We start from the raw sequence: 23130 nt of genomic DNA on the forward strand, positions 1-23130 counted from the left end.
AAGGAGAAGGAGAAGGAGAAGGAGAAGGAGAAGGAGAAGGAGAAGGAGAAGGAGAAGGAGAAGGAGAAGGAGACGGAGACGGAGACGGAGACGGAGACGGAGACGGAGACGGAGACGGAGACGGAGACGGAGGAGAAGGAAAAGGAGAAGAAGAAGAAGAAGAAGAAGAAGAAGAAGAAGAAGAAGAAGAAGAAGAAGAAGAAGAAGAAGAAGAAGAAGAAGACAAAACAAAACACCTCCCCCTTCTCACTTTATACCTGCCCCACATAATATATATATAATATATACCTGCTTCTGCTGGGGGCTTCAGGCAGGGTTTGGAACAACTTCCTTCTGTAAACAGGACTCTGACTCTGTCCCTGTGCCAGCTCACAACCTCCCATGAAACTCCTGCTCTTGCCACTCTCCTATGTGCCCCACCCCACCCCACCTGGGCTTGCCATTACGGCACTCTCACCTCCAGTGACTAGCCATTCACCACCACTGTTAAACCCCCGAAAAAATGATTCATTGCTATATCCAAGGCAAAGGTCAAATCCTCACCCAGTGCCCCAAGCCATCCCCAAAGGTTTGCCCTCCTTCACTGCCTGTCACCTATCACTTGGCTGATAAACTTCAGCTCTAGTCTAACAGATCTGCCCTTCACCGCACATTCCCTCCCACTCCCCAGAGGTCGCTCACATAGAATGCTGCAGCATGGCTTGCCCTGGCATCATCCGTCATAGAACCCAGCTAAACCCCAGAGACCAAGCCTCACAGAATCACCGCAGCTGCCATTTATTGATCAGGGGACTACGCCACAGGCTCCTCATCTCCTCCGACTGTCATAGCATCAGCAGAAGGCTCTCATGGCACTCTTCTGGAAACACAGGCACAAGCTAACCTCATAGCTGCCACAGCGAGGCCAGGTAGAGATTTGGTGTGGATGAAGTGGCTTTATGACGGAAAAGCTCTCCCAGCCTGCCTGAGCTCCCATGCCATTTCCCTATCCCGGGTGGCATCAGGGACAGCCCACTGACTTCAGAATACCATATGTCTGTCTATTCTGCTCCTAACAGCTGCCTGTTTTATCACCAAGAGGAAAAGAGTTACCATTGTCTACCCAACCCAGTCCCCACTCTAGAAAATACTGTCACTAGGTGATAGCTGAGGACAAGGCCTGAGGAAGAGAAGAGGTCACTTTGCATAGGCAATCCATTCCATGCTATGTAAGCATCAACAACGAGAGCACTGACTACAGACAGGCTCAGTCCTACACTGGGAATTTGGAGAGATACAAAATAACCATTAGGCTTGTTGGAGAGATACAAAATAACCATTAGGTTTGTTCCGTGGTTTGTGGAAAATCAGGTTGGGGGCTTGAGGAGGCTTAGGTGATAGCCACTGGCTGGGAGATCGGTCAGATTTAGCTTATTCTTATGCTGACCACTCTGTGGGTGGCTGAGGGCACTTGTCACTCTGAGCCTCAGAGTAGCACAGGGGCATGGAGCTGTGGCAACCTCATACTAACGGTGGCTCCCACTTCCCAAGGAGCCCTTCTCTGGACCTTCCCAAGCCATCTCCTGTATCACCGACTTCTTTTCTCCCACCACACTAGTCTACCAGGTCTCAGCTGTGCATCTGAGACTGGCTGAGTGAGTGACTTCTCCTGTGGGCAGAGAGGGATGAAGAAGTGGTCTCTGCCTTTGTATGGGGGTACTAGGCCCTCCTCCAAGTATCTGCTTGCATGAACTTCATCCACAGCCCCAGTGTAAAGGTCTGGTTTACAGTCTTTTTTAAGGCCCGGAGAATGAGGCACGAAGAAGGCGAGTACACCGTCAGAGGGAGAACTGGAGGGCGAAGCAGGAAGGGATAGAGAAGAGATGCTGAGAACGCACGGGAGAGGAGAAGGAAACGTGAACACACTTTCCTTCCTGATCCACTGCCCAGGAGGGCTCTGAGGGGAATCTCAATGTTCTATAATTGGCACGGATCAGTGTCGGGGTTTCTCCTTAGCCAGCAGCTCCTGTTTGGTCTGTGGGCTACGGGCTGGTGGGGGAAGGCCACATGCTGGTCTTCCAGGCTTGGGATTCGAGGCCTGCCTGCCCCCTGCCCACTTGGCTCTGAGAACACATTCTCCATGAGCTGCCCACCCCCCAACCCCCCCAGCCCACGGCTGATCCCGATGGTAGCAGCCAGGGAAACAGAAGGTTTGCTTGTTTGCGCCTGCTGCACTCGTCCCAGCCCCAGCCCGGGACCCCTCTCAGGGGCTCCTTTGGCTGCCAGGGCCTGGTGCTCTCAGTTGCCATGGCACTAGATGAGGATCTAGGGGGGGGGCGGTGGGCAGGGAGAGCAGCCGAGGGAGGTGGAGGCTAGAACTCTGTAGTTTCCCAGGCTCTGGCATGCTGTGGGTATTCTAGGGGTGCTGGAGCCATAGGGGCAGGCCTGAGGCAGAGCTGGCAACGCACTGAGCCAGACTGCCTAGGTGACAGACGGCCCTAGTGACAAGACGAAACTGGGGTTTTTCTCTGAAAGAATTTCCTTCTGGGTTTTGTTTTGTTTTGTGTTGTTTTTTGTTTTTGTTTTAATAGAACCTTACTATACAGTCTCGGCCAGCCTAGAACTTTCAGTGTTGAAGCTGCCTTGAACTCATACAGAGCTTCCTGCCTCTGCCTCCTGAGTGCTGGGATTAAATGTGTGTACCAGCCACCATGCCCAGGTTATGGGTCCTTCTTTTAATATCCTACTGATGCTCAGATTCTACGGTGACGTCTCAAAGGGGGCTCTGACTTCTGTCTCACGTTATCTTTCAAATTGCTTCATGACCAGCAGGAGCTGGTCTCCCCGTGCACGGCCCTCAGTTGTGTTGTGTGGATACCGTGTGCGTATGCAACTGTTGTGTGGATAGAATGAAATCCATGGGCCACTTCATTAAACAGAATGTCTGGCTCCAAATTAGTTGGGGCTTTCATTTGTCTTCAGATCGGGACAGTGGGTGGGAAGAAAGGTTCAGAGGCTATGGGAAGGCTGGTGTAGGGGACAGAGTAAGACAGACTGTGCTCACTATAGCAAAACCACTGTGGTGGTCTGGTCTCTGAGGACCCTGAGCTGTCTAGGTAGAAAGGGTCGTGGGGGCATTGGTGAGATTCCTGTCTCAGGCTGTGTGCAATTGCAGAGAAGGTGGGAAATAGGGTATGTGTGACCCCTACTGGCCTTAAGACCCCTACTGGCACCTATGACTGTCAGTTCCACATTGGTCTAGCTCAAAAGAGAGTGTGAAGTCCAGAATAGGAATGAACAAGCAACAGACATGTGACCGGCATGAAGTTGGTGCCCCCTGGGCTTCTACTGTCCGTTCCGTAGGCGTGTTCAGTGGATATGAGAAGGTTGGTAGACAGAAGCAGGGACCAACCTGTTAGTCCTGCAGGAGAGGCAGAGAGTGAGTGAGTGGGTGTTGGGCCTGTGTGTTAGAGAGGCTCGGTGACAGCCTGCCAAGGATTTTGCACTGTAGCCTTCGCTGGGCAAATGATGTGTCTTCTTTCTAGACCTCAGTTTCCTCATCTGTGAAGTGGGAAAGCAGCAGGGTATGGTGGATCGGACCGAGAACCTGAGAAGCTCACTCTCGGGAGAACCTGGACCAGTTGGCAGGCAAGGCCTTAAATAGGCCTTCTGGGACTCTGCAAGGGGTTCTGAACCCAGCTGGGATGGCCCAAGGTAGAGCTGCTACCATGTTGGAATTCCCCAAGGCCATCTAAGTCCCTATTTCTTCTGAAATAACTGACAAGGGATGCCTCAAGTGAGCCCTGGAGACTGGAAGCCAGGGGTCCCAGGGCATCTGCAGAGCCAGGCTGTATGGCCTGGAACGAAGCCGTGGGGGCTGAGCCTGAGGCCGGCAAGGCGCCTGAGGCAAGGGGCAGGAAGTGCTTGCTCTGCAGGCGGCTGGGCTGTGGGCAGAGGCATGGTTGGATCTCCCATCCTCCTCTCTCACCTCCTTCTCAGGCTTGGTTCCCAGCATGCGTGGGGACCCAGGTCCCCTCCCTGGGGCCCCTAATGCTGTCAGGCACACACTGAGACTTTCCCACAGGCTGTTAGAATGCCATTCAACCCCCAGCACTCACACTCTGTGGGGGCTGGGGTGGGGGCTTGCAGGGGGGGGCGGATCGGTTTGTTCTTTATCTGCCTGGTTCCTTTCCAGACAGATGTTTTGTTTTAATTTGGACTTCCAGAAAATAGGGGCCGTTTCTTTTCCGTTTTTGGTCCCTGGGGAGGCCTCCTGGGGAGAGAAGCACAGATTGAGTGTAGTACCCTGGGGAGCGGAGAGGATGGTGACCTCCGTTCTGAAGATAGCCCGGTAGCCACTGTGGCTCCTAAGCCCTCCTAGGCCTTGCCTGAGGGCCACAGAGAGACGCAGACAGGTCAGGGGAATGACAGGGTCAGATGGGAGCTGCAGAGAGAGGGGGTGAGAACAGAGGGGACAAGGGAAACTGAGTAAGGAGGCAAGGGACATGGAGATACTCCTGAGACCCCTGGGGAGATTCACTATGGAGTGGCAGCATGCTGAGACTTCTTCAGTAAAATGTGCCCTAGGGTGGAGGGGTGGGTCCTTTCCTTCCCAGGTTTGTCACCCCACTTATAACTCTCCTCACCCTCCAGACCCTCCTCTGGCTCCCAGAATTAGGGTGGAGCGAGGCAGCTTCCTAAGTGGTACTATAAGGTCAGCTGGCTCCAGGAACGCTAGAAGTGCCAAACTGTCAGGTCCAGACCAAGACTATTGTCACTTGCTCACTCTCCAGCTGCTAGTGGAGGATTTTTGTCCCTGGCTGCAGATTCCTCTTACCCTCGCTCTCCCCCCCCCATCCCGCTCCCTCCCCCCTCAACGCCCAGTCTAGAACTGGCTGCCTCTTCTGAGCTGAGTCACGGCATCCCAGTCTGGGTTGAGGAGACTCACCCCGCCCTCACCCCTAACCCAGCATTCCAAGCCCACAGGGCAAGGGTCCTGAGAGCTGTAATGTCAGTCTGGAGAGATTTTCTACTCTTTTGTCCTGGGCTATAAAATGGGATGACAGAGAGAGACAATGACCAGGTTTGCTTCCATCTGTCCGGGGGCTGTGAAGGGGCCTTGATTTGGAATATAGGACAAAACCAGGAAGCAAGTTTGTGTTCACTTTTGTCAGTGATTTAGCAGGTCACACCTCTGAATCTCTGTCACGGGTCCACCCCACCCCCCCATCCCCCACTCCCCCCACCCCCCCCTCCGTCTGGGTCCGGTTAATTAAGGAAAGCGACTGTTCTGTGGAGAGGTGGAGTTTGATGTAGTTGGACCCTAGGCAGTGAGCAGGCACTGGGAGTGGGACCCAGGCAGGTAGGTGAGCTCCGACAGCCCATAGCCCACTTGAGCCCATCCTACTGAGAGCCAGTGGGACTTCTCATTTCCCTGGCCCAATCCTTAGCTTCCCCATCTGTACAGTGAACCTCAGAAAGGGATAGGTAGATGTTCCCTGGCTGCAGGGTACTGGCATCCCAAGATTCTGACCTTGTGACCCCAGGATTGGGCCTCCCGCTTGGGTATCTTGTTTATTCAGAACTTGGTGGGACTGAAGCTGGCCGACCCCACCAAATGCCCCTTTGAAGGCATTTGAAGGTTGGTTTTCTGCTTTCTTCCATCCCATTTTGTTTCTGTCCGACCTGACCTCTGCCCCAACTCAGTGCCAACAAACCCTCCACATTTGAAACCAGCTCCGGCGGCCACTCTTAAGCCCAAGTATTGTCTCATTCTCATCTTAGAACATGGTTTTGTGCCCCTGTCGTAGGCACTCCCGGACTCCGTACCTCTGGGACCTGCCTCTTGGGTCCTTCTTAACATGCAGTCACCAAGTTCTGCTGACCCTCAGGGACATTCATCTCAAAGCCATCTGTCTCAGTCAGTCCCCACCCACTGCCCTCTACCCAACCACACACTGTACCAAGGGAAGCCTGCAGGGGGTGGCAGGCGGTGGGCAGGCACGCTGCCTCATTTCAGCCTCTTCGTTCCTCTTGTCTGGTCTGCCTTTCTTGGAAATGTCCCAAAAGCGGTTTCCATCTCCGTTCTCTTACCTACAAAATGGGAATAATCCTTCTAAGAGTTGTCAGAGGGTCCAGTGAGACAACAATGCCACGTAGTGCACAGCAAGCGAGGCTTGGGGCTCCTTTATGCTTGTTCACAGATACGTGGGCAGAGGGCAACTGTGATTTTGTGTACACATGGTCTGTATATGTCCTATGTTGGGGGATGGAGGGAGGGTTACATGAGTGACTGTTATACACAAGGGCATCTCTGATGGACACACGGTAAAGCATCCAAGCATCTGTCTGTGCATTGTACACGTGCACTGGGCACTGAGGGGGCCGTGCACACGTGTGTCTGTTGTGGGCACGCCCATGGTTCGTGCCTGCCTGATGGCTGGGCACACACCCGCAGAGCTACACATGTGTGCGCGCTGCAGAAGAATGTGTGAGAGAGCGTGGGCAGCATCTGGGCTGTGCGCATGTGTTCACCGTATGCAGGACTCCTTTTGGCAGCAGTGCAGGCCCCGCTCCCCCACCCCCCCTTCCCAGGCTGCTTGTGTCGTGGGAGCCTCAGGACCCCGAGGGAGGAAAGCTGATGCTGGCGGATGTGGCCAAGATGGGTTAGATTTATTTAGATTAAGATGGTGGGAAAGGAGTGGGAAACTGTGCGCACTTGTGACAAGCGGGAAGGCAGACCGAGGCTCTGAGGATGACTCCCAAGCTTGTTTGTCCCCCTGTTCCCTAGGGGGGCTCACTCCTGTTCCCTAGGGGGGGTCACACAGCTGTTGTGAGAAGCTGAGCAGACTCCCATCTCTGGACCTGGCCTGAAGATGACAGCATTGAGGTCTTCCTGACCACAGCAAGGCAGTGGTATTTGGGTTTTTTTTTCCCTACTCTGATGAGTCCTCCATCTGTAGCTTGCTGTCCATTGCCTCCGTCTATACCCCCAAGTTCATTTGATGGGATGTCATCTGAAAAGTCATCTAACTCCCAGCGGTGTAGAGACAGGAACTGTGGCCATTTAGACAATGTGTCTGAATCTATACCCTAGATCAGTGAGATGAGATGGGTCATGGATCCCCAGGTCATCTGCATTCCTGACCAGCCATTTCTTCCTCGGGCCACCCCACTGAGAATAATGGTGGCCGGAACCTTCTCTTTGATAAGAGATAGAACTTTTGAATAGTGACAGCTCTTTAAGATCACAGAGCTGGGCGTGGTGGCGCAGGCCTTTAATCCCAGCGCTTGGGAGGCAGAGAGGCAGGCAGATCTCCCGAACTGGAGGTCAGCCTGCTCTACAGAGTGAGTTCCAGGACAGCCAGGGCTACACAGACAAACCCTGTCTCAAAAACAAAACAACAACAACAAAAACATCAACCCCCCCCAAAAAAAAAACCCTAAACAAACAAACAAAAAGAGGATCATCACAACGTGTCTGGGAATGAATATGCAAACGAGTCCCGGCTGGCAGGAGATCAGGTCATTGTCACAGTGGGTTCAAGGGCCTGGTGAGGGGAGCTGTTCTTCAGAGAGAATCAGACCAGTCCACGACTGCTGGCATCTGTGACTCGCAGTGTCCCTTAGCTCATGTGCTTAGTCTGTCTGGGCTCCACTTTGTGTCTATGTGACCCGACTACAACTCTAAGCCTCTCTGGGTCTCTACTTCCCATTTGAGGCTCCCTCCCAGCTTGGAGTCCTTACTTTTAGCTAACCCAGCCTTATTCCTTGCCTGGAGAGGACCTGAGAAGGGAAGATGGAGTGCCACAAAGCAGAAGGGTAGTGGGGACTGCATGCCATGAGGTTCCAGCCTACAGGGTCAACACAGCCTACCAGAGTCAGGCCAGCCTCCTTACAGTGACCTCCCATCCCCTGGCCAGCAGGCCAAATTCCTCCTTTAGAATAATAAACAGTGTGGCCAGCCAGGGAGGCTGGGAGAGGAGGGGAGGGGAGGAAGGCTGAGATGAGCCCTCCCCCATCCTGGGCTGCTAATGATTTTCTTTGGCCCACATCTCTGGCAGGAAGTGGGGAGCCGGAGGGGCACCCACCAAGGGGAAGATGGCCTCTGTGGAGCCTGTTGGCTCTGCATCCAAATGCCGTCTGGTCTGTGCAGCTCCAGGATGCCTGGTGCCCAGCTGGAGGGGCGGCACCAGAGGGTTGTGATGGGGGAGGACTGTGATTGGGGCATCAGGAAGATCAGGGAGGGACATTCTAAGAGGAGAAACTCAGGGCCAGAGGGGGCCTCAGGCAGGCTGTCTGAGGATGGGTTAAAGAAGGAAAAGCAGGTTTGCGCAGCTTGCTTCTTAGGGTCTTGAACAGAGCTGGGGTGCCACCTTGTCCGTGTCTCGTGCACCACGTGTGACTACAGTCCTCACTGATGGTGCATCCATTAGCTCCTCTTTGGCTGGAGGCTCTGCCCACAGATGCGGCCCAGGCCATGGAGCTCATGAGACCGGATTCCTCAGCCTTGCATAGGAAACTAGAAAGGGCAACGTGATGGAGCACAGCGGAGACAAACTGGTCCAGGCTGGGCAGCCCCACAATCTCAGAATGCTCCTTGTTTCCTGTCACATGACTGCCTCCTATGTTTCTTGATCTGTGACTCTGACCTTACCCGGCTATTGGCAATTATCTGGAATCCGAGGGATGGCTGTTGAGAGGAAGGAGGGATGAATTGAAGACTCACGCGATACAACGTGCTTGTCTGTGTCCCTGCTCCAGCACCCTGTTCACAAGTCTCCTCTCTCTCTCTTTCTCTGTTTCTACTATTCAGCTGTCTCCCTCTTGAACAGGCTCTGTTGGGAACCTTGGGGAAACGTCTTTGTTCCTCAGTTTCCCCATATAGACACGGAAGGTGGAGGTGGAAAGTTCGGCCTCCGTGGTCTCCAAGGTCTTTGAAAGCTTGATGAATTAGATGGGGCTGAGAACCTGGTCCCTCTCTCCTGGGCCTCCTGTGCAGCTCTGTGCTGAGTAGGGGGGTCATCCCACTCCCACATTCCACAGTCCTGACCCCCATCCCCTCCCCACTTCCCTTCCCACAGACATCCCATTTCCTGTTGTGCTTGTGGAGGGAGCCGTGGGAGCTCTCCAGGCTCGCCCCCTCCTACTCCTCCAGGCCTTTCATCACGCTTTCCCAAATATTTGTCCTGGCAGATAAGTGCCTGGTATTGAAACTGTCACCGGGAGGACGGGGCTGTCAGAGTTGGCTGGTCCCCAATCTAGCCCAATTCCCCACCTCCACTGTAACATACAGGGAGACCAAGTCCCAGAGGCAAAGGACTCAACCAAGGTCATGTTAGATGGGGAAGCAGAGAGGAGAGCATTTGGGGACCTGGATGTCTTCCCAGCCTTGAGATAGGAGATTGGATGTCCAGGCAGAGCTGACCCTTCAGATGCCAGCCAGGTCTAAGGTAGGCCCTGGCACTGCCTTTGCTCACACTGGGCCCTGATCTGTTTTACTCTGCAGGGCACCATGGGGCTTCCAGGAGTGATGCCAGCTTCAGTCCTCAGAGGTAAGTAAGCTGGGGACAAGGGTGAGGGCCCCCAAGGATGCCCCTAGGGAGCTGGCAGTGGTGATGCTTGGTAGGCACCATGACCTGAGAGTCTGGAAGCTCCACGGGGCTCTTGAGCCTCACTGTCCCTGGATTGGGGGGTGGTCTGTGGGGGCCTCTTTCATCTGCTCACCTATTAGCTTTCCTTTACATCCACTCAATGGATCCCTCCTTGCCCAGAACCACCAGCTCAAGTCCCCTGTTTATCCTTCTGCATCCACAGCTCCCTCTGAGACACCCCAGCCTCCCCTGTTCCTCTTCAGTCCAGCTGGATAGCTGCCTTCAGCTCTCCAAGCTCTGGGGAAATGCCTGAGCAACCAGTGATGAGCCAGTGGGCTGCCCTACTGACCACTGTTTGATGGCACTGCCGACGGGCAGCATCTGTCCTGACTTTTATCACTAGGGAACATGAGGGTGTGGTGAACAGTAGTGACCATAGCAGCTTCTCCCAATCCTCTCAGAAGGTGCATGGGAGAAGCATCCATCATTTGACACATACACATCTTAACCCTCCCCACCCCTTGTCCTTCAAGCCCCGCAGGAGCCTCAGCATCTCAATGGCCCTAAGTCTGCCCCATCTCTAAGCTATGTGAGAACCCCTTCCCTATGATATGGTCACCTGTGAGATCTACAGGAACCTAATCAGCTACAGAGAAGAGGACCAGGGAGTGACCCGGAAGGCAATGCAGGAACTGGAGGTCTGGGGATTGCTTCCACAGGATTTCCTGCCCCTTTCTCCTGCGTGCTGCCTGCACATAGAATAGCTGAAGGGTTCGGAGGCCGGAATCCAATGAAGCAGAGACCTAGGACAGGAGCCCTTGAGGGCCTGACAGTGGTCAAGCAAGCAGCTTGCGTATTCTTTAAGGTCTTGGAAGTTAGTCAGACAGGCCTCCCAGACAACTCTGGGGGAGGGGTTAAGGTCTCCTTGCCCTGACCATGACGTGTGACTCTTTCTGCTCAAAGGCCAGTTGCTGCTCTCCGTGCTATGGCTCCTGGGACCGCAGACCTCCCGGGGCCTAGTCATCACGCCCCCTGGGCCAGAGTTTGTCCTCAACATCTCCAGCACCTTTGTTCTGACCTGCTCGAGTTCAGCTCCTGTGATGTGGGAACAGATGTCCCAGGTGCCCTGGCAAGAAACGGCCATGAATCAGGACGGCACCTTCTCCAGTGTGCTGACACTGACCAATGTCACCGGGGGAGACACTGGGGAATACTTTTGTGTCTACAACAACTCACTAGGGTCAGAGCTCAGTGAGAGGAAGCGTATCTATATCTTCGTGCCAGGTAAGGACACCAGCCTGTGTGTCTACTCCTTCACCTCCACCTCTACAGCACATAGCACAAAAGGAACCTTGAAGACTACCTCAGGGTTCTGTGAGATGCTGCCTTGTGACACAAAGAGCAGCATCCAGCCAGGCTCAGTCCAAGAGCAAGCTCCTCCCACCGTTTGTCTGCTCGCTCCCAGCGCTCTCTGCTCTCGCCTCCCAAGAATTCTGCATTCTCCATTGGTTTCAACCTGTTCATTTTGGCTCCCGTATCCCACTGTCCCGTTCTTTGAGCCCTAGGTAGCTTATGACCTCTCACTCCTCACTCCAACTCCAGCCCTGTCAGCATCGAATGAAGAACAGGAAATGACCAGTGAGAACATCGTCTTCAGTCTCGCTCTGCTCCTAGAACAGGAGATCCAAGAGTATTTGTAAAGGACACAATTGACCAGCACACTGTTCTGGAGGCAAGGGTCAGCATCTAGCAAGGGCCCCCTCAAGATCTAGGGGCCAGCATCTAGCAAGAATATCTTCTTTATTTTTTTTTCTTCTCTTCTCTCTTCCTCCTCCTCCCACCTTGGTCTCACACGTAGCCTTGGCTGGTATGGAGCTCACTGTGTAATCCAGTTGGCTTCAAACTCATAGAAATCCATCTGCCTCTGCTTCCTGAGTGCTGGGATTAAAGGCCGGAGCAATGTCTAGTTGTTATATGGCCAGCGATGACCTTGAACCTCTGCCCCTCCTACCTCCACCACCTGAGTGCACTGTAGCACCTCTTTTATGAATGCTAGGCAGGCCATCTACCCATTGAGCTATATCTCTAGCCGCAGCAAAAGCCTTGCTACCTTATACCACGGAAAAGACAGAAGGGCAAGAAGAGGCTGAACTTATCCTTTATAACTCCACCAATTCATGATGCCTTTATGAGTAATCCCCCTGCCTCTACTTTTCTTTTTAACACTGGGAAATGAACCCAGGGTCTTGTCCATACTAGGGAAGGATGTAACCGCTAAACAAAATTTATTAATTTATTTTATGTATATGAGTACACTGTAGCTGTCTTCAGACACACCAGAAGAGGGCATCAGATCCCATTCCAGATGGTTGTGAGCCACCCTGTGATTGCTGGGAATTGAACTCAGGACCTCTGGAAGAGCCTCTTAACCGCTGAGCCATCTCTTCAACCCTAAGTTAATTAATGTGTATATGAGTGCACTCTGTGTGTGTACATGAGTGCGTGTGTTTGTACCTGTGCGTGTGTGCGCATGCATGTGTGTGTGTGTGTGTGAGTACATGCGTGTGTGTTTAGCAACCACACAAAGGCCAGAAGATGTTGGGTCCACTGGAGTCGGAGTTACAGGCAATTGTGAGCTACTTGGTGCGGGTGCTAGGAAACAAGAGCAGCAAGTGCTCTTAACCCCTGAGCCATCTCTCCAGATCCCACTACTATTGGTTTGTTTGTTTTGTTTTAACTCTTTTATTTTGAGGTAGAGTCTTGCTAGGTCTCCATGACTGGCCTTGAATTCACCCAGGAGCATTGGCAGGCCTCAAATCTACAGTTCTCTAACCTCCAGAGTCTGCTTCACAAGTATCCGTGAGGCCAGGCCTTCCCGCCCAGTCCAGCTGACAATCATTCCTTAATAATCCTACCTGTAAACACGGTTACAACGGCAGTTATATCTGAATGCAGTTTGGAGGGAATGGCCAACGTCAGAACTAGAGCAGCATCCTTATTCTGCGTTGAGGTGACTGAGAGGCAGAGAGGGGAAGAGACGGCTCAAAGTCAAAAAGCAATTCACGGGACAGCTAGAAACCCACCGTCCGGGCTGTGATTAAACATCACGACCTGACCAGTAGCAATTTGGAAAGGGAAGGGTCTACTTCATTTTAATAGCTTACAGTCTGTCAGGAAGAGAAGTCGGGGCAGGGACCTGATGGTAGGGATTGAAGCAGAGACCATGGAGGAATGCTGCTTACTAGCTTGCTCCTCACGGCTTGCTTAGCTTGTTTTCTAATATACCCCAAGACCACCTGCTCATGAGGGGTACCACCCACAGGGTGCTGGGCCATTCCACATTGATCATAATCAAGAAAATGCCCCCCCCCGACTTGCCTACGGGCCATCAGAAGGAGGCATTTTCTCAATTGAGGTTTCTTCTCACATGTCTCTGGCTGATGTCAAGTCGACAAACTCTAACCAGGACCTTCATTCCTTGGCTCTACTCTTGACAGATCCCACCATGGGCTTCCTCCCTATGGACTCCGAGGACCTGTTCATTTTTGTCACGGATGTCACTGAGACGACAATTCCGTGCCGAGTGACAGACCCCCGGCTGGAGGTGACGCTGCATGAGAAGAAAGTGGATATCCCCCTACATGTACCCTACGACCACCAACGAGGTTTCACTGGTACTTTTGAGGACAAGACTTACATTTGCAAAACCACCATTGGGGACAAGGAAGTGGATTCCGATACTTACTACGTCTACAGCCTCCAGGGTGAGCTCCGCCTTCTGGCCCTGCTCTGTATCTTATTAGGTTCTCTTGGAGTTTTGGGAGGGACCTAGTGTTCTCAACATTCTGTAAAGGAAACTGTGGCTCAGAGAAAGGATGGAGTTGATCCACAGTCAATAGTGCTCTAAAGGCTGGGCTGGGCTGCATAAGGTGGGGACAGAGGCACAGGCTTGGAGCCCGCTGGGTTTGGATACCAGCTTGGCCATTTTGCATCTGGATTAGTTTGCACAAGGCACACGGTCCCCAGGAGCCTGATTCTCTACCCCTCTCTCCTACCCTAAGATGAGGGTGGTGATGACTGCCTTCCTTACAAGATTTTGAGGAAGATAAAAGAGATTAAGGTGCTTAGCATGTGAAAGGTGCTTGGTAAATTTAGATTCCCAGAGAACTGGATTTTGGCTTCCAAGTTGCTATCTCATTGTCAGCTCCATGAAGGAAGAGGCTCTGTCTGTGGTCTTTCCTCCTCTAGCCCCAGTGTCTAGGATAGTGTTTGTATATAATAGTAGTTTAATTATTACTGATAGACTCAATGAATGAATCTTTTACAATAGCCACCGTTTCCCTGTGGGCCACTCGCGTTTCCCAAGCCTAGTGCTGGTGGCTAGTGATGACATCCTTGGCCCTAATCCAGCCTCTCTGCCCCACTCCAGTGTCATCCATCAATGTCTCTGTGAATGCCATGCAGACTGTGGTCCGCCGGGGTGAGAGCATCACTATCAGGTGCATTGTGATGGGCAATGATGTGGTCAACTTCCAGTGGACTTACCCCCGCATGAAGGTAATGCCGGGCAAAGGTTGGAAGGCAGGCTGGACATCTCAGCTCCCACCCGCCGGCTTCTGATTTGGAGCCTTGACCTTGCAGAGTGGGCGACTGGTGGAGCCAGTGACAGACTACCTTTTTGGAGTGCCCTCCCGCATTGGCTCCATCCTGCATATCCCCACGGCTGAGCTGAGTGACTCGGGCACCTATACTTGCAACGTGTCAGTGAGTGTGAACGACCATGGCGACGAGAAAGCCATCAACATCACTGTGATCGGTGGGTACCTTGGACTCAGTCCTCTACCTCACCCCAAGCTGGACCAGACTCTGGCACAGACCTGGGGTCTAAATCAGCATTAGACCCCAATCAAGTGTAGCAGCCCCAGATATAACTCTGATCCCAACCTAGACTTCCCACGGAGCCAGACTCCTAGTTCATTCCCAACCCCTTGGTTCCCTTGCACCCTGTATATAATATGGACCCAGAACAGAAAACTACAACTCCAGTCCCAACCCCAGCACTGACCCTAACACCATCAGCATCAAAATCCATCCCTGCTCCCGTCACAGCCAAAGCTTGCACTTCAGCTCTGTTGCCTAAAGAAGCCGTGCCCCTAGATTCTAGAAGCCCCTAGAAGGTGTTTATCTTGCATTTATTCGGAGCAGGGGCTCCAGGATCCTTCCACTAGAGATGGGCAGGATGCACACTCTCATTTGCGTCTGGGCATAGCTCCGCCCACAGGACCCGCCCCTAACTGTTGTACCTTCCGCAGAGAATGGCTACGTGCGGCTGCTGGAAACACTGGGAGATGTACAGATTGCTGAGCTGCACCGGAGCCGGACGCTGCAGGTGGAGTTGGAGGCTTATCCGACGCCCTCGGTCCTGTGGCTCAAGGACAACCGTACCTTGGGTGACTCCAGCGCTGGCGAGTTAGTTCTGTCTACTCGCAACGTGTCTGAGACCCGGTGAGCACCAGCTAATCCACTTACGTTGGAAGCTTCAAAGCTGCCAGGCAGCCTGGGGCCTTCAGTCACCAACAAACCTAGGACCTTCTTGTCTGAAAGTCTGTTGTGTGACAGACACATGCCTAGGGGTGCTGCAGGAGCAGCGCAGGCTGCTCTGCCCCTCCTAGTGGGGGAAGCAGACACTGATGACTTGGCCACTCAGAGGTTTAGTCAACCTTGTGATGAATAGAACCAGCAGGCAACTGCCAAAAGCAAAACCTTGGGAAGAGGGTTTCCCCAAGGCTAGAGATCTGCAGACAGGCAGGAATGTGCCCCTCTGATGGGGATAAGCTTTTGAGAGATGGGTATACACCCTGGCCCTTCCCAAGCCTTCCTGGTAGTTTAGGGGAACTGCCTGTGTCTGAGGACTCAGGATACTGGATGTAGGTCCTGTCTCTGCTGTTATCCCTTGCGTGACCTTGGCAAGGGCATCCCTTCCCTTGGCATTCTACAGGAAGGTGAGGATGCTTTAGGGGTTCCTGCGGTTCTGATCGCAGGTCCCCTGGCCTGGCCTGCTCCACAGGTACGTGTCAGAACTGACCTTGGTACGTGTGAAGGTGTCAGAAGCGGGCTACTATACTATGCGAGCCTTCCACGAGGATGACGAGGTCCAGCTCTCCTTCAAGCTGCAGGTCAATGGTAAGGGCCACCTCCCTTTCCCTCTCTCCCCTCCCTCCCTCCTCCATCTCTCTTCCTTCCTTTTCTGTCCATCCACCCACAGGGGAGGCTGGAAAAAGGGCCCAGAACCCACGAGGCTACATTTTAGACGGTTGATCTGGCACGTTCCCTCTCTTGGCCTCAGTTTCCCCAGATGTAGAAGGTGACCGTACTGATGCTCCCCCAAGTCTGGGCCGTTTATGTATCAATGGCACAATTTTACTTCTCACAATCTCTACTCTGCTGAGTGGTTTCAATATGGCAGTCCATTCAGAGTTTGCATCCAAGTAGGGGAAGAGAAATAGAAAAGGAGGAGTTCCCATAGAAAATGAAAAAAAGGTTAGAAGGTAACACAAAACTGTAGTGGGTGGGGAAGGAGACAGATAGACAGACAGACAGACAGATAGATGATAGATAAGATAGATGATAGATAAGTAGACAGATGATAGATAAGATAAATGATAGGCGCTTGATCTGGCACATCCCCTCTCTGGGGATGATAGGTAGATAGATGGTAGATAGATAATAAATAGATGATTGATAGATGATAGATACAAATAGATAATAGACAGATGATGGATAGATAATAGAATTATAGATAGATGATAAATAGATACTAGATAGATAGATAGATAGATAGATAGATAGATAGATAGATAGATAAGTGATCAGGGTTAGCCTTGTTCTGGAGGTGACATTTGTGAGACTTGAAGGAGGGAGGGCATTGGACAAGTGGGTATTAGTGGAAAGGACACTCCAGATCATGTGTCACCTCTTGTCACATTGCCAGAGAAATAGGAGGAAGTTGGGTGTGGCCAGAACAGAGGGCGCTGGCATATATGGAGGGGCATGAGGTTAGGGCAGAAATGGAGGGGGTGGGGTGGGGCAGTTGTTGGGTAAGAGCTTGCGGCTCAGCTCGGTACGGACTGCAGCTCCATACAGGAGGCTTTGGCTTCTGTTGGGACTGACAGGAAGGGCTATGACAGGGACTGGAGCAGAGAACGACATGATAACCACTTAATGTTTTGTCAATTCGCTTTCTAAAAATAAATGTATTTTGAAAGACAAATTTAGCATCTCAATTGTAGATGGAAACTCGGTGTCATATGCCATAAATATAAAAAACACTCAGATACATTCAGAGAAAACAAAACAGTGCCTAGCTTCATGGGCCTGGCTGCCCCCCACCCCCCACCCCGCTCCTGGCCTGTTCTCTCTTTGAAGAGCAGATCTCAGAGGGATGTTAAAGACAGACTCTGAGCCTTGCCCTTTGATGTATCCCAGAGGAACCTGTCACTTTCACACTGGGACTCCTGGAGTCTGAGGCTCACCTGCCACCCCCTGCCTGGGGGGAGGGAGGTCAGGACAAAGAGGACAGGACATGCTGGAGGGCATCCTTTCCCATGCTCTGTTCTGATCACCTCACTTCCTGACCCTGCCCTCTGATTGTTCAGTCCCTGTCCGTGTGCTGGAGCTGAGTGAGAGTCACCCTGCCAATGGGGAGCAGACAATCCGCTGTCGTGGCCGGGGTATGCCTCAGCCAAATGTCACCTGGTCTACCTGCAGAGACCTCAAAAGGTGAGCACACCTTGACGCCAAGCCTCCCAGAATAGACACAGCTGCCTAGAATGCCCAGGTAGGGTAATCTAGACCGACCTCTGCACCTGAGAGGTCTAAGCCACATCTTAGACCAGTCCTCTGCCTTTCGGGAGTTACCTTGACTAACCTAAATTTCTCCTTTTCTTACCTTGATCCTGAGCCATCCTCAACGCAGGAAGGTGCAGGGTCTGGCTCCCAGAGGTGTCTAATTCACCCACTGAATGTTCTGTACCCTGGACCAGAGCTGAATTGAACTCTATTGTGTATAGAGTTCAAGGTTTGCCTCTATCCTTGAAGGTCAAATAAGCAAATTTTGCTGTTTAGGAGTCTCAGGTCTAGGGTGGGAGCGCCCTCTGCTGGTTGATCTAGGCACTACAGTAGGAACCTGCTTAAGAAGCAAGCATTCATAGAAATCAAGCCTGTTCTTTCTACAGCACAGATACAGCCTGCTTCAAGTCTTACTTTCCCTCATTTGCAGAGGGGAAATTAAGAGAGCCTGCAAGCCAGTCCTTTTGTGTTTCCTAGCAGGTGTCCACGAAAACTGTCACCCACACCCTTGGGGAATAGTTCCAAAGAGGAGAGTCAGCTAGAAACGAATGTGACTTTCTGGGAGGAAGATCAGGAATATGAGGTGGTGAGCACACTGCGCCTGCGCCACGTGGACCAGCCACTGTCGGTACGCTGTATGCTGCAGAACTCCATGGGCAGAGATTCGCAGGAGGTCACCGTGGTCCCACATTGTGAGTGCCCCAGCTGCAGATGGCTCTGACAAGCCCTCACCCCTTCCTTGATCCCGCCGTACTGAGCCTGAATCCCCAAAGCAGTTCAAATCGGCATACTCACAAGCCCACGTTAACGTTACAAAAACCTATCAGAGTACGTTCCTGTGCACACACACAAAATATGACGTCGGCACAGGTGCACAAACACAACTCTAAACACTACAAACATGAAACGCATGGATTCTCATGAGCAGCAGGTGAACTGGTATGCATGATGCTTGTTGTAAACTTGCATGAGTTGGTTGATTCTGGGACTCAGGTATACACTCTTCATGTGTACATTTGTGATCTGTGCTGAGGATCTTCAGAATACATACATGTTAGCATCTACTCAAGCATGTTCAATGCTGCTCATGTATATAAAACTGCAGAATATATTTTTGTGAGCTGTGTGTATGAGCCTGCTCAAATCTAAGACTTGTATGTAAATCCACAAAATGAATGACTATATGCATATACATGTGGGAGTGCAATCCCCATGTATGTGTATAAAACATGCATGTATGATTCCTGTGCATGTGCAAAAACTGGCACGGTGCACGTCTGTACTCACATAATTGCAGCATATGAAACATACAAAAACACTTGAGCACAACTCTGTACACGTACACCTCCAGACAACATGTGAACATTGTGGGTACACACACATGTACAATAACTGCACCTCTGAACAGTGCTTGCCAGAGTCCAGATGTGTGTGCCTTTCTCCCACGCATCCCTACCTGCGCCTGTGTGTGCACACGTCATCATTAGCATCATTCAGTAAGTGACGAGGACCCAAACTTGCTAGGGGACAGAGGCCAATGGGACATTCCAGAGTGGGGAGGCAGACCAGGAGTAAACCATCCCACAGAGGATGGCTGCTTTCAGGGAAAAGGCCCTGAGAAAGAAGAGGCCCTGTGCCAACCATGGAGTTGAGGAAGTATCCCCCCAAAAAGGAAGTTTTACATCAAACGCTGAAAGATGAGTAGGTGTTAGTCAGCCTGTGAGGTCTGTGAAAAAGCCTAGTGGCTGAATGGGTTCTAAGAAGTTAAAGCAAAGGAGCCTGGCTGCAGGGCAGACTGTGTGGATTTGGGGCAGGGGAGGGGATAGGGAGGGAAGTGGTAAGGAATGGGGCTACAGGATGCAGACTACAGATACAAGATACAGACACAGGATACAGACGGCAGAGCAAGCAGAGCCTCAAAGAGCGTTTTGTACACAGTCGGACACAGACACACATGCACATACACACAAGCACAGAGACAGGCACACACCCACCCAGGTGCACATACACAGAGGCTTCCAAGGGCTCGTACCTGTGTGCTTATACACGAGCCTGTCACCTGCCCTTAGAAGAAGGGTGAGCTTTTAAAAACATCTTTATTGGGGCTGGAGAGACGTCTCAGAGGTTAAGTGCACTTGCGGTTCTTTTAAAGAACCTCAGTTCCATTCCCAGCACCCACAGCAGGTGGCTTACAACCATCTGTGGCTCCAGATCCCGTGGATCTTGTGCCTTCCTCTGGTCTCCATCAGCATCCACAGCATCCACACATGTGGCATTCAGCCATACAAATGCACACACATACAGATACAAAAATATCTAAGATATGTATTGATTGCTGTGGGCATCACAGATCCCTTTGGATTTGCTCACATAAGTCCTTACTGTCTAGACATTTTTTTAAAAAAAAATTAAATACCCCTATTTCCCCATACTCTCTTCGGTGCACACATCCCCGAGCAAGTGGGCACAGCGGAATTGTGCAATCTGACGTGTAAGACTCACTCTGAGCCCGAGTAAAGGCAGGAGAAGAGTCATGTGTGACGCCTGCACAGGACACCGTGTGCTGTCACACAGAGACCCAGGATGACTCTGATGGGTCCCTGGAGGGTGCAGGCTTCCTTTGTAAGACCAGGATGTTGGGAAGAGAGAACAGAAATGTCAGTCAGTGACCCTAAGAAGGAAAGGATGGGGCTAAGCCAGAGGAAGACTCCCTGGGGAACAGAGGAGGGCAGGAAGAAGCAAATTCCCAGAACACAACAGCTATTGCCAAGTGGGAAAGGACAGGGGCTAGGGGTTCAGCCCGACTGACTAGACAGGCGGTGCAGTGAGGCTGAAGTCTTGGGCTAGAGAGGACTCAGGGCTCAGCGGGGCCTAAGTACACCTGCATGGCCACCTCAGCGCCCCAGGAGGTGCACACAGACTAGCGGTCCCCAAGGTGAGGCTGAGAGGAACAGACTTCTTTCTGGGAGTAGATTCATCAGACTGCTGAAGTTCAGAGTCCGCTCCTTCTGGAGTCGCTCAGTGAGTGTCTCGGCCATTTCATTAGGAATGACCCTTAAATCTATGACCCAAAAGGGCATGCAATCAGAGGAGTGGCATGGCCTGGTCCCCAGGGTGCCTAATGCTGTAAGAGGCATAGGCTACGCTCAGGAACTAGAAGAGGGTTTCCCCAGCCTAGCTTGATGGTGCAGAAGCCAGCCCGAGCCTGGTTGTCATCTGAGAGGGGAGTCACTGAGGGGCTTATAGGAAAGACCAGAGTGTGGTCCCGGAGGCCAGCTATCTAAGCAGTAAGAGCTTATGTGCTTGGCAGAGCAAGTCCAAGGGATCAGTGATGCTCACAGCAAGATGGAGAGAGCAGCTACCCAGTGACTGTTTGCTTATGGCCTGCTCTGCTCTCTGTCCTCAGCCTTGCCCTTCAAAGTGGTGGTGATCTCAACCATCCTGGCCTTAGTGGTCCTTACCGTCATCTCTCTCATCATCCTCATCATGCTGTGGCAGAAGGTAAGCCTGTGGGTGCAGGGTGGTACCCATATTCCCTCTTGGTCTCCACTGAAGGTCAACACAATCTGGCCGGTATGAAAGGCATAACATGGGGCTCAGCTGGGGGCTGACTTAGAGCATTGCTTCATTTCCAGCTCCCCCAGTCCCTGCTGGGCTGGCGTGGTCTGGTGCCATCAGTCCAGGACTCCTGACCCCTGCTCTTCCCTCTGCCTAGGTCCTTCCGGCTCAACTCAGTCCTGGGGCAAATGGTGCTTTGTGGGTGGACCATCATGGCACCAGGATTCTTTCAGCTCTTATCCACAGAGACTTCCATGAGTCACGAGAATGCAATCTGACCCCAAGAATCTGTTCCAACATTCTATTCTGACATTTCCCCCTTCTGTAACTCCAAACACTTAAGATTCCTGAATCGGGACTTCAGTCCCCCTTCATCCTGTCATTATAAGATTCCAATCCTATGACTCCAAGATCCTAAGATGTCCACATCCAAAGGCCGTATGCATCCTTTTGAGATCCCACAGGGACAGAGCTGACATTTGGAATCTGTCCTATCTTATGTTACGCTCAGGGTAACCTACTCTTCCCGTCTGAGGAGTAACTGGGGCTCAGAGAGAAGCTGGTGAAGCAGCTGTCAGTTGCTCTCTAGAGGCTGCACCCTCCGGGTTTCTCAGTCACACTTTCCACCCCTGGGACCCCTGAGTGCCGACTGCCTCTGAGCTCATCGAGACCTTGGTTTTGCTAGCCATTCATTGCGTCACTTTCAAACACGTCCCTCTCTTGGTGTCAAAGTTTCCTGTTTCATCTGCCAGTCATAAGGGTCCGGACCTGATAGGCTCAAGGCCAAAGATGCCCTCTGACCGTCTCATCTGTTCTCCGTCTTGTCCTGCAGAAGCCACGCTATGAGATCCGATGGAAGGTCATCGAGTCTGTGAGCTCTGACGGTCATGAGTACATCTACGTGGACCCCGTGCAGCTGCCTTACGACTCCACCTGGGAGCTGCCACGGGACCAGCTTGTTCTGGGTCAGTCCTAAGAGGCGTTAAGCAGCAATGGGCACACTCAGATCCGCTCCCAGCACGGCTGTTACTAGCTAAGACATAGAGGTGCTTGGTGTCTTGCCTTCTCTGGATCTCACCATCCTTTCTTTATGGTGAAGATAAGGTGACCCCATGGCACCAAAACCCAGGGATCCCAGGACTGATATGGGACCCCTGCAGGCCACAGAGGAAGTACTGAATGTAGGCCGGGAAGTCTGAGGCAGGCGCAAAGGAGTTGTGGGTCCCTAAGAGACAGGAGGTCTTTCGGGGACTACAGGGGAGGCAGATAGCATGCAGGATCTAGAGGAGACCCAGAGGATGGGAAACTTCCCGAGGGGGAGCACAGTAGGGCGGTTGGAGGGATGTGGAGGGTGACCTAAGAGAACATTCCCCAACCTGAATGGGAAATGGGGTGAAGCTTCAGCTCCCAGGAGCTGAGGGTTTCTATCCATCCTAGGACGGACTCTTGGCTCTGGGGCTTTCGGACAGGTGGTGGAGGCCACGGCTCATGGTCTGAGCCATTCGCAGGCCACCATGAAAGTGGCTGTCAAGATGCTGAAATGTGAGTCCCCGCCCACCCCCTTCTTCACACCCGAGGCCTCACTAGGTCCTACCCTTTCCTGTGCTTTTGGTTTCTTCTGAAGGAGCCTGGCCCTGAGGTTGTGGGACTGAAGGGCTCCTCACTGTGACCTCTTTGGGTGCTTCCTCCTTCTTCTCCCCTCCTCCCACCTTCTTCCCTCTCCAATCCAGTCCACCCTAGGACACTAGTGGTACAACAGGGTGGGGCGGAGGAAGCAGAGTAGGCCCCGGCAGGGCCTCTATACCGCCTCAGTGGCCCACCCAGGCTGAGTCCCTCTTCCCCTTCCAGCTACAGCCAGAAGTAGTGAGAAGCAGGCCCTCATGTCGGAGCTGAAGATTATGAGTCATCTAGGACCCCACCTGAACGTGGTCAACCTGCTGGGGGCCTGCACCAAAGGAGGTACCGAACCCATGCCCTGGAGGATCCTGGGACTCCTCTCTTTCCTGTTCTCCCTCAGTCCATCCGCAACAGGACACCCCCAGCAGAGTGTCCACACCCCTACTGCTCAGCGCTCTTATTGCGCTGTCCGAGATGGGCTCAGTTTCAGAATCTCGGAATCCTAACACCTTCATTCTTTTTTTTTTTGGTTTTT

At 52.4% G+C, this 23130-nt stretch overlaps 1 protein-coding gene across 2 annotated transcripts in view; it reads left to right on the top strand.

The window, feature by feature from the left end:
- Pdgfrb (platelet derived growth factor receptor beta) overlaps positions 1-23130 on the top strand; it is a 38630-nt gene that overhangs the window by 5731 nt on the left and 9769 nt on the right. The window contains exons 2-14 of one of the 2 annotated variants that reach the window (XM_021214467.1): positions 9488-9533; positions 10536-10856; positions 13070-13336; positions 14002-14129; positions 14214-14388; positions 14885-15077; positions 15640-15755; positions 17228-17351; positions 17901-18112; positions 20827-20921; positions 21811-21943; positions 22416-22520; positions 22827-22937. In XM_021214467.1, coding sequence (XP_021070126.1) covers positions 9494-9533; positions 10536-10856; positions 13070-13336; positions 14002-14129; positions 14214-14388; positions 14885-15077; positions 15640-15755; positions 17228-17351; positions 17901-18112; positions 20827-20921; positions 21811-21943; positions 22416-22520; positions 22827-22937 — 2020 coding nt within the window. In that variant the 5' untranslated portion in view covers positions 9488-9493. Of the gene's footprint in view, positions 1-9487; positions 9534-10535; positions 10857-13069; positions 13337-14001; positions 14130-14213; positions 14389-14884; positions 15078-15639; positions 15756-17227; positions 17352-17897; positions 18113-20826; positions 20922-21810; positions 21944-22415; positions 22521-22826; positions 22938-23130 lie in introns of both variants that reach the window. The other variant, XM_021214466.1, reaches the window with a different exon arrangement.

The sequence above is a fragment of the Mus pahari genome, chromosome 15 (genome assembly GCF_900095145.1).
Source record: "Mus pahari chromosome 15, PAHARI_EIJ_v1.1, whole genome shotgun sequence".
Classification (NCBI taxonomy): domain Eukaryota; kingdom Metazoa; phylum Chordata; class Mammalia; order Rodentia; family Muridae; genus Mus; species Mus pahari.